The following is an 11,629-nucleotide window of genomic DNA, read 5'->3' as shown; positions in this document are numbered from 1 at the left end:
ATACATGAACCAGTCAATGTTTGTTAAAGTCATCTTGCATATCAAAACTTATAAATATGAAAACCCCATCTCTTCTGCTTTATATCGACAACTTTGGAAAAGATAGTCACTGGTATAGAATGGCTCTGTTCAATATAAACCGCTGCCTCCTTTTTACGATATTATTGATCTTGTTTGGTATTTTACATAATATTCAGTGGGTTATCATTATTTCCTGTCTGACCCTCTCGCTCAAGGTGGGAAGACTACTTTTTCCTTCAGCATGAAGGCAGGAGAACCCATCTCGGCCATCCCTGAATCAACTGTAACAGGTAAGCCAATATTATGTTTCGGTTACAAGAAACATAGGCCTAAATATTTGTTTTCAATCCTTCGACTTGCATGAAGATATTTACCATTTATTGAGATATAATTTGAAACCCTAGAAAAAAATTAAAAAATTTAATTGGTTTGCTTTGACACAGGCAATACACTTTCTATGAAAAAAATTAATAATGAAGATGTGGTTAATCTGCTACTCAAGGCCGTTTCGCACAGCGGGCAAGGCACTGCGAGCAGTGTATCTTATGTACAACGAAGGAATTCCAAGGGCGGAGTTCCTCCATCTTCTCAATGCAATGTGGTTGGAAAGCAGGTTCTGCACAATATCGATTCTGGCAGCAGGTTCGATCCCTCCCAATGGGAATTCCTGCAGAAATAAGTGTTTCAAAGAATTTTAGTCCTCTTCTCAGCTTATATTCGGAAGGAATCCAGTATTACAGATTTAATGGGTCTTCTTGGGATAATTTCAATGTATCAACATATTTATACTGTTCTCCAGGTCAAGAGGTTGTGGGTCGGCACTATTTCTCTACAAAACCTGATCAAAATGGAGGACAACCCACATGGGAACTGTTCATGCCTTTCAGTCGAGTGACCGTTAAGGCTGTGAGTTCAGTTACAGTGGATTCTGACAGTATTGATTAGACTGAAATGGAGGCTACCAGTCACGGTGGAAACAAGTAAGTGGTTGAACCCTATTGTTTTCACATTTTGATATCGTCCTTTCCTTTATTCTACTGCCGTTATGACACCATATTATTTTTTGTTCTAGTGCTGCGATAATGACACAATATTACTTTGGTTCTGTCGTGCAGAAATGGATTACTTCAAAACGTAAAATACATGCAGAGAGTTTCTACTGTAGGAGGACTTCCTCCTCAAAGAACGTCGGGATCTGCGGTGGTAGTAGAGGAATACACGTCTCCTTTTTCAACAATCTATTGGTTTTACAGTCTTCGCAACCAATAAGGCAATCCCAAAATCCAGAAGTCAAATGAATGTTCTCGGTCATGATTATCAGACTGCGTGAACAGAATTATGTTTAACGCGGAACGACAATTTCAATTTATTTTGCCGTTTACTTGGCCATCTTGTATCCCTTGCCAGTGAGTTCATTGCCTGCATCAACTTTCATGACAAATATTGTGAATGGAAAAATGTCATCGAAGGAGACTTCAATATTGTGAATGGAAAAATGTCATCGAAGGGGACTTACAAATCTGTTGATACGGTTTGGTTGGTTTTTGAATTATTTAATTAATTACTATAAATGAAGATGTATTTTTATTTATGATGGGAAAATTTATGAGTTGTTAAATCATATTTTAGTTGTCAAATTAATAGTTGTGAGAGTCCTCACTATTGTGAGTCATCACTAATTTTTATGGGTAAATGAAGGTTGATTCATTAGTATTATTCAAAGAAAATGGTGTACTTATTATAATTATTTTATTGATAGTTCATAAAAGGCAGGTTTTCCTATTCTTAATACCTTTTGTCTTGGGTTTTTAACCTCTTTTCTCAAATGGGAAGAAAATTAACTATTAACCAATCAAAAACAATTTTAAAGCATAATACAAACCCATTTTATAAAAATCTCATATTTTTAAATGTGAAAACTATTTAAAAAAATAAAATAATATATTTTTTTTACTTTATTTTTTAATATATATATATATATATATATATATATATATATATATATATATATTTATATTTATATCTATATCTATATTTATATCTGATATTGAGAAATGCCCATTCAAAGGATTAAGAATTTTTCCAAATGATGTTTATACTTGGTGTAAGTATTAAAATTTTCTTATTTATTTATATAGAGATAGATATATTTTTGGCCTAATCTAATTTACATATGAAATGGTTTTTACACTTGAATCTTGCAATTTTTAAAATTTGAAATAGCATTGTGATTTTTTTTTTAAATAAATTTTTTATTTCATAACATTAAAAACTGACATTAAAATTCTACGAATTAAACAAGTTTTTAGTTAAAATTAATTAGAAAAAATTATGAGAAAAGTATCCTTTCATTTATTAATTAAATTAGGTTTAAAATTCTAATAATGTAAGTCATTTTTATTTTTTTAAATAAATTTAATAATACACTTTAATAATTTAAATCATTTTTATTTTTTTAAATACATTTAATAATACACTTTTTCTTATTTTTGGAATAAAATTATTATTTTTGAGATAATTTTTAAATAAAAATTTTGAATTAAAACATTGAATCTATACCTATTCTTAATGCAACTGTACTATCGAAGTAAATCTTTATGAAATTTCATAAACTATATAAAAAAAATAAACAACTTAAAATTTTTAAACTAAGTTTTTATATGGATGCTTGATTAACTAATCATGCTAATTACAACTACGTTTATATCATTGGTATAAGTTGATAACCATTATACAATTATTAATATATTATTTAAATTTTATATAAATAATTGTATTAATAATAAATAATATTATATGATAGGATTAGATAGTCCAAATAGGATATATATATATATATATATATATATATATATATATATATATATAATATAAGTGGGTTAATAGGTTTGAATTTTTATGGTTGAGATTTGATTTTATCATATCAAATATCATGGGATAACTAATATTATGGGCTTACAAATCTTAATAATGATAAACTCGTCAATAACAAAATCAAAATTATATTAATTAATTTGTTACTCAGTCAAGATTAAACCAATATTACCGTTGGCTTGAGGGGGCTTGACCCAGGTTCAATGCTATTTAGCCAAACAAATCCCTACACTACTAGCCTTTTCGGCATCAGCCCATGGAGCGCGGACCGAATTCTCACCCGAAGTAGTATGGGGGGATGTTGGAACTAAGTTTTCGCACCCTTGAGATGGTTGTAATGTCATTTGATCTCTTCTATCCCTGCCTTCGCGTAGGTGATCTTGCTCTAGGCCTTGTAAGACAAACCCTCTATTCCATCTTTCAATACCTTCATGAAAGTACACAATTGACCTTCGCGGAGCTCTAACCTGTAGCTCAGGTACTTTCGCGTTGCTATAATAGCTTGCTATTGAGATTCCTCAATTATCCTAAGTGATTTGCTTATCTTGTCAAAAACTTAAAGTTATCACTGCGTAAGAAGATATTTGTGATTTCATTCAATTATTGAATGTAATTGCATTCATTCACGCATCATATAAGCATAATAAAGGAAATTCATACACAACATATCCAAACCCATTAACAAAGAAAATACATAGAAATTGCAGAATAACTCCTTTTATTAATATCTTCCAAGTATTACAGACTCTATTCACCCTGCGCACATAGTTGCAGGCATCCACGGACTCACCTGTGGACTTATACCCTAGGTCTCTATGCACTCAGCTTCAGAGCCTCTACCTACACTATAACCCAAGAGTTAGACTTCTCGCTCTAAAGCTATGGCTCTCTTCCTTGTGTTATCCTCTTAACTACTTAGTGCTTAGCTCTTTTTATACAATCCCATGGTCTGCGGACCATGGGTAGATCTCTTACAACCGACTTTACTTTACAAAACTAAGGGCAGACTACTCTTTGTGACACATAATACCTTCGCGCTCCACGACCACAAAATGCAGAGTCTTTATAATAATATTACAAAATCTTGACTAAAACATGAGCTTTTAGCCTCAAAACTGCCCTTGGGGGAACCCGCTCCCAACAAGCCCCCAACACAAGCATCATCACTCGCCCTTGAGTCACTCAGGAGGCATGCATATTTTTACGCGAAGCTCGTCCAACTCGACCCTGATGACCGCAACTTCGGTTGTGCACTGAGTTACTGCTTGCTTTGCATATTTGATTGTCTTCTTAGTTACTGCCCTTGCGCTATCAGCCTGAAGTTGTTGTTGCATCACTTGTAAAGTCGCAAGCTTGCCTTCAATGTTTCCTGTAACTGCATAGGCTTCCTCCAGCCAGGGCTTGAGTTGCGCCTTCAATACTGCTTCCTTGTGAAGCACTGTGTCCATCCGTTCCTTCAGCTACATAGCTTCCTACAGCTTGGCTAACCTCTGTGACAGCGCGATGGTTCGCTTTGTGCCCTTAACTTTGTCATAGCGTTGTTGGAGTTCACGCACTTATGTCTTGAGCCTCTAGATGTTTGGGTCCTCCTGCAAGCCGGTCAGGACCTCAAATGATTGTTCAAATAACTATGTGCAGTCTGCTACTGCACTTTCCACTATCACCACTGTTTCTATGACAACGGCCACCCACTGTTCCTTGACCTCTGGTGGTGTTGAAGTTTGAGCCCTTAATTGGAGCTCTATAATATGCAAGTTCAGATCCAACTATACCCATGCCATCTCCTTCCGAGTGTTGCACACCCCTATGGCCAATTTACGGATGCGAACCTCGACTAGCTCCTCCTCTAGAATGGCCAATTCCGGGACCATTCTACAGGCCTCCTCTATGACTTGTATGATCTTCTTACTTTGGCTGGTCTCCTTGGCCTCAACGTCGATGGAAGCATTTCTCTGTAAGGTGGTCTACTCATTGTTTATTCTCTTCTCACTGGTCACTTAGAGAGCATGGTACTCATGGGCCCTCAGCTCAGAAATTACACCATCTGGCAAGGAGTTGAGTGCTTCATGTGGGAGCACTACTAGGTTTAATCGCATTCCCTTCAAGGTGTTGACAGTGGGCTTGCCAGCCTCATTTTCTCTTGCCAGTGCTCCATCCAGTAGCACTAGTGCACTGAAAGCCTTCATGCGCAACATATCGATATCCTTTGATGTGTTGATGCCAATCTGATGGACGTCGTACCAACTTGCGATGCGCGGGCCTGCAACTCTTGCAGTCCAGTGTAGATGGCCCCTAGGACGATCTATTGTTGCTTTTCAAATTGCTACAAGGCCTCTGTCGTGACATCCTTGACTGTATCAACGATGTCGTATAAATCTACCTCCGTTAGTGTGATGGGGTCCAGTGAGGTCTTGGTTGCCTTGGACTTCTTTCTGGACCCTTCCTTTTCCAGCTCTCTCGAGTGCTTAATACAACCGGACGTCTCCTGAGGGTCTGCATCATGCTTCTTTGTCTCCTCTTCTTAAGTTGCAGGTGAAGGCGACTCTGCACCTTTGTCAGAGCCATGCTCTGTGCCTCCTATTTTTCTTCTTTCCTCCTTTCCTATCTACTTTGCCTTGGCCTTCTCAGCGACCTCCTTCTTCCTCTTCTTGACCAGCTGCACCATCTTCAGCTTGGCCTCGTCCTTTTTCTTTTATGTGGCAGGCTTGCTTCCACCCACCACTAAGTCCATGGAGGTGCACCACTCCACCAACCATTTATCCAACACCACATCAATGCCATCATCTATGGCTAGGTACGACAAGTCGTACCACTTATGTGTAGGGTCCTTTCGCACCCTGATTGATATCTGGTGGAAATCCGCTTTGAATTTGGCATAGCTCTATAGGTTAGCATATGTTGTGGGCGACAATTGTGGCTTGCGATTGATATCCATCCTGATATTCATTTCCTTCACGATCTAGAAGATTTTTCTATCTCAAACGTGCTCTGCATCCTTGGTTGCCCATAGCGAAGCATACTTTGCTGCTTCAAGGAGGTCAAGCGCGACCGAGCGAAATTGGCTTTCTCTTAGTAGCTGCCACGCTATGAGCACAATCGATAGTAAGAAACACACATAGTGGAACATATTTCTTTTCTCTTGCACTTTGTGATAGTTGGCCAGGAATTTGCTGTGAAGGTAGTCCGACCAGTTAAACTGGAATCCTTTCGTGCACTGCTATGCAAGTGTGACAACAAGCACTGACACCTTGTCAGCACGACACTTCCGCATCACCTTCCTTGCAAGGAACTATGTTTCCACCTTCACAGCGGGGTCGCAGATGCTGGAGATTGCGTACCCACGTGACTTCTTCACCAATTTGAACTTCTCTTTCATTGATTCTGGGAGCGCCAGCTCACCACCCTTGCCAGAAAAGATCATCGCTATATCTTCACCTATATATGGCAGGCGTGTGATGTGAATTAACATATCAGTGATGGGTATTAGCTCCTCCAGCCATAGACACCCATCATGCACCAAGCACAACAATTGCTTGATGACTAAAATTGTCATGGGGGTGTAGTTATAGTGCGGCACCTAGAGCAAGTTGAGTAATCCTGTCTTCTCTACTCCTCTTAGCCACTTTCTCGGCTCCAGTGCAGTCATTCCTATTTTTGTGTCTATGATGCGCTGCATCAACTATTCGGTCACTAGGTGCGAGAACTTCTCATGGTCTGCCAAGTCCCAGTCTTCGAGCTTCAAAATCGGCACTCGTTCCAAATGCGAACCATCAAAAGTGATCTCATTTGGTAGCAATGGGGTTTGCAGGGGAGTCTTACTTTCATCAATGTCCTTGGGGACCTTGAACTTAGGGTTTTGCGGAGGGACATACTCCGACAACCGCGTAATAAGGTCCACACCGTGGGCTTCAACCTCCTCTATTTCAACTCCCACATCCTCATTGTCCATGGGGATGTCTTGTTATCCTCCTCTTCTATCTCTAGGTTTATAGCCTTACCTTTCTCCTGGGTAGTGGTCTTTGTTTGGTTTCGTCTCCGCGATGCACGCACCGGGATGGCAGGCTGCTTGCCCTTCCTATCTTTCATGGTCTCCTTGGTTGGGTTTGGCTTTGGTCTCAACACTCTCGGAGATTTAGGGACCTCCGCCAGTACTTCAGCTACTTTTGGGGCAACTTCTTCGGCCTGTTTCTCCATCTCTTGTGCCAACTCTTTTACCACTTTCGGTGTATTGATAAATTCTGGGGGTGATGACATAAAACTCTCTATCAGTACTCGTGACGTCTTAGGCAAGTTCGCAAATACAGGGGTCTGTTTGAGAGCTGCGAAAAACTCTGGGTCCATAGGCGTTTGAGAGCTTAACAGCTGAATACTAAAAATGCCAAGTGTTTCTTGCTGGACAACCACTTGTAATTTATAGGGAAATTTGAATTCAAATCCAACCATTCCCCCTGAAATAATTTCATTAATACCAGATTGGCAGCAGATTTTCAAGGATCTAAGCCATAAATTTCATCTTAAATGTCGGCTGCCCACTCCATTTGGCCTCACTTTTGTCTTCTTTTCATCAACAGTGACCTTAATGGTCACTTTCCAGCCAACCTGCGAGATTTCTCCCTAGGTAGTGCAACTCACTTTGCGTTGTCACAGACCCAGTGACACGTCCTTGCATCGCACCATTTTCCAATTGCGTATCTCCCCATCTTGGGTAGTGTAGTTTATAGTCCCATGCCTCCTTTCAGATGCCTGGAGTGCTAAGAATATGCTATGTTCATTTAGTCACTTGATCGGACCACCAGTGTATGGATTCAAGCGACTGCCATTCACCTTCCTGGGAAGGGTTCTCCATTTAACTTGACTAGTTGTACCACTCCTCTGTAGGTAATCTTCTTAATAACAAAAGGCCCTAACGAGTGCATCCTAAATTTTCTAGGGAATTTATCAAACTTACTATCATACAACAAAACCATATGATTTACCTTAAATGTGTGTAGCCTGATGTGTCGATCATGCCATGCATTTTCACATTTCCTTTGGACATGCTCGTGAAATCCAGCCAAAAATATTTGTTCTTCAAGCTCATCTAGCTGCGAGCCTCTCTTCCAGGGCTCTGCGATTCGTCATACCTGTGAGAACTGCTATGCGTAGTCTAGGCACGATGTATTCCATAGGAATTATGGCTTCCACACCATAGAGAAGCCTAAAAGGTGTTTGTCTTGTCAAATACTTTGTCGCAGTGATAATGCACCTTGCTCTTGTCTTCCCTTCTGGCTAAATGGCTCCTACAAAATATATTGCGCACTTCTCAAAGGGTTGCAATGCTATTTGTGTATTCAAAGGAATTTCATCCCTCTGCGATGGCTTGCATGTTCTTTGACATACATCACACACCATGCAATATGCTTTTGAATCCTGATGAAGGGTTGGCCACCAAAACCCTGTGCGTAGAATCTTCTGCGCGGTTGCTCTCCCTGCATAGTGTCCTCCCGCAGCTCTCCCATGAGCATTTGTGAGGATGTTGATTTGTTTGAACTCAGGTACATACCATCACAATATCTCATAAGTCCCCATCTTGTATAAATTCAAAAAAATGACAAAGAAATCTGTCGTGCGCACTACTAATTCCTTCTTTTGCTAGACAGAGTATCCTTCTGGTGCAGTTCCCATTGTTAGGAATTGTATTATATCCTTGAAATGACCATCCATGACATGCACTGAAAATAGTTTCATGTCAGGCAATCCTTCTGCCAAGTTAGTAGGTTCCTCCCCTGTTTTGGTGTACGACAGATGGTCTGGTCCCATGTTCAATCATCCAAGCTTTACAACAACTTCAAAATCGTACTCTTGGAACAATAAGAGCCTTCTACAGATCCGCCCCTCAACACAGACTTATTGACCAGGTACTTCAGCACAGAGTGATCGGTATACATCTGAAAATGGCCTCCTAGAAAGTAGTGCTGGTACTTCTGGAGCGCATACACCATAGCTAGCCCCTCGTGTTAAGTGGTAGAATAGTTCTTCTCTGCTTTGGATAATCTGCAGCTTACGAATGTGATAGGATGGTCTAAGCCTTCTCCACGATCCCGTGTTAGTACTACCCCCAAAACTATACATGACGTGTCGACATGTACATGAAACTCTTTCTTCCAATCCAGGAAGACTAGAATCGGCGCGGTAACCATCATTTCTTTCAATATATCTATGATTTTCTTACATTCATCATTCCAGCAGAATGTGACATCGTTCTTCAACAATTTTCCATCATTGCGGTGATCTGGGAATAGCTCTTGATAAACTTTATGTAATCTCCCGTATGTCCCAGAGTAGCATGCAGCTGTTTCACACTCCTTGGTGCTTCCATGTTTAGTATCACTGCGATCTTCACAGGGTCTACCATCATTCCTTGTCTGCAAGCCACATGCCCCAATAGGTTCACAAAAGGAATGTAGAACAGACACTTCTTGAGATTAAGTGTGATCTGGTATCTTAGATAGGTATCCAGCATCAAGTGCAAGCTCGCTACGTGGCACTTAACTAGCCCAAATACAATCTAGTCATCAAAATGTACCTCTAGGAACTATGAATAAATTCCTTTAATGTCGCAATAACCACGCATGAAAAGATTGCAGGCACATTCTTCAATCCAAACGACATTACAGTGTATTGAAAATAACCCTACTCGGTCATGAAGGTTGTCTTGCTTCTGTCCTCTGTCGCGATTTTTTTTTGTGGTACCCAGAGAACCCATGAGTGAAGGAATATGCTTCCTCACCACCTACATTATCCAACACTTCATCTATGAATGGAGTTGGGAGGGGATCATGCACACAAGTGTCATTCAGTTTTCTAAGATCCACACATATCCTTATCTCATCCTTCTGCTTCTTCTCTTGCACCACCGTTGTGCTTACCCAATTGGATTCTTCCATAGGCTCAAGGATGCCTACCACTAGCATTTTGTCTAGCTCTAAGAGGACCTTTTCCTTGTATTTTGGATTGAGGCGGTAAGGTCTCTACTTAACTAGCTTCACGTTGGGATTTAATGTGATCTTCCTCACTTGTACGTCTCTAATTATTCCCTTCAGATCCGTAAAATTGGTAGGGAATAAGTCCTCGTATTCGTGGAGCAATTCAACAACCTTATCCATTATCATGTCATCCCATTAGTCTCCAATCTTCGTGAATTTTGGCTCTACCTTTGTACCAATGTTGACATGTTTTATTTTCACCAGTGCGATTATATCAAGGTTCTCAATCAGCGGTCCTTGAACCTCGTGGTGACCTTCTATTTCTGGAATGTTCATCTTCCACAGATCCTCGTCCTCTGCTTCAGCAGTTATATTATAACATTCGAGCACATGACTTAGTTGAGTAGCCCATTCAGGGTGAATCAGGTCTAAAGGATCCTGTGGTATCCTAAAGATGGCTGCTTTCACCTCTTGTAGTGCTTCATCAATACTTTCAAATCCGTCCTCAAAACTGAATGTCATCATGAATCCTTCATGCAAGATGTCCCATTCACCTGTCCCATGGCAGAGCTCTGTTTCTATATACTAATTCATTGGGATAACATCCAGGGGATGACAGAACAGGCGCAGATCATTCTGCCCATCGTACTTGTCTGTCAGTCGCATCTTATGCTTCCCAAATCATGTTCTCATCATCTTCCTACATTCGCACCAATCATCAAAGCTTCCCTTATACGTACCCCACCATCTTGTGGGCATAGCGCGTAGTGCCTAGTCCAAGGCCTGGAGCGTTTCTTTTCTGGTACCTCCCTTTCAAATGCATCCAAGAAGATATCTACCTCATTTAGACCATCATAAATAGGTATATTTCTTACCTCTGACAACACACATCATAGCAACTGGGTCATGCAAGAACTCTCGCAATCCCACATAATCCTTCCTTCCATGGTGGGATTCACCCAATCTTGGTCTCACGTTGTTATCTTATAGATAGAGTCCAGGCCGTCATCACTCTCATAATACCGGACAAGTTCAGTATAGTGCAATCCTTCAGCAGGATCGATGGGCATTATTACACGCAGCGATTTCTTCTCAAAGATCATCTTTCACTTCTTCAAATTGATTACCCCGTTCATATGAGTGGCCCAGTCAATTCCCAGGAGCACAGGATAGGGATTGTTGTCGTCCACTATCTCTATTACTTAGAAATAAACTAGTGCGCTTGCTCCCTCAATATCCACGATGACCCCCTGCAGCCACCCCATGGGGATGATCTTTGCTTATTCACCATCCGTAGCTGAATCAGAGACCATTGCAACACAGATCTCCGCATTTTCTCCGAATTTTTTTTTGGTTGGACATTCGCATCTGACCCCAAGTCCAGAATGACCTAATCCATTTCATACTCTCCTATTTATGTGATCGGTCTCATCTCCTGTCTCGTCCTTGTTTTATGCTTGCCAATTTTGTGTACTATGTGCAGCTCACCTGGCATGGTTCCAGCACATCTATTGATGAGTTCTTGTAACCCTTTCATAACCTTATTGTTGTGGAGTAACTTCATATAGGTTTCCAGGAAAGTTGTGAGCATAGAGGGTTCCATCTCGGGCTCAGGCTTATCCTTTCTTCTTGAGGTGGAGGCCTCAGCGAAGCTCTTATTAGCTTCCATGAAGGTTTCATGAGCGCACTCCAAATTGAACTCAACCTCTTTTGTTGGGGCTTTGCGAACCCATGTACTATCTTTTGGTTGTTTCCCTTTGTCATCTCCC

General features: G+C 40.3%; 1 protein-coding gene across 1 annotated transcript; it reads left to right on the top strand.

The window, feature by feature from the left end:
• Positions 1–262: 262 nt before the first annotated feature.
• On the top strand, positions 263–966 carry LOC149259835 (uncharacterized). The gene is made up of 3 exons (XM_089455368.1): positions 263–311; positions 465–663; positions 762–966. Exons 1-3 carry the CDS (start codon positions 263–265, stop codon positions 964–966), a joined length of 453 nt encoding a protein of 150 aa, XP_089311494.1.
• Positions 967–11,629: the final 10,663 nt, after the last annotated feature.

This window comes from Pinus tabuliformis, chromosome 6 (genome assembly GCF_031772625.1).
Source record: "Pinus tabuliformis cultivar Carrire ecotype Pingquan chromosome 6, CPIR1, whole genome shotgun sequence".
Classification (NCBI taxonomy): Eukaryota; Viridiplantae; Streptophyta; class Pinopsida; order Pinales; family Pinaceae; genus Pinus; species Pinus tabuliformis.
Note: the sequence above shows the minus strand (reverse complement) of the source record. Positions and strands in the feature narration are given on the sequence as shown.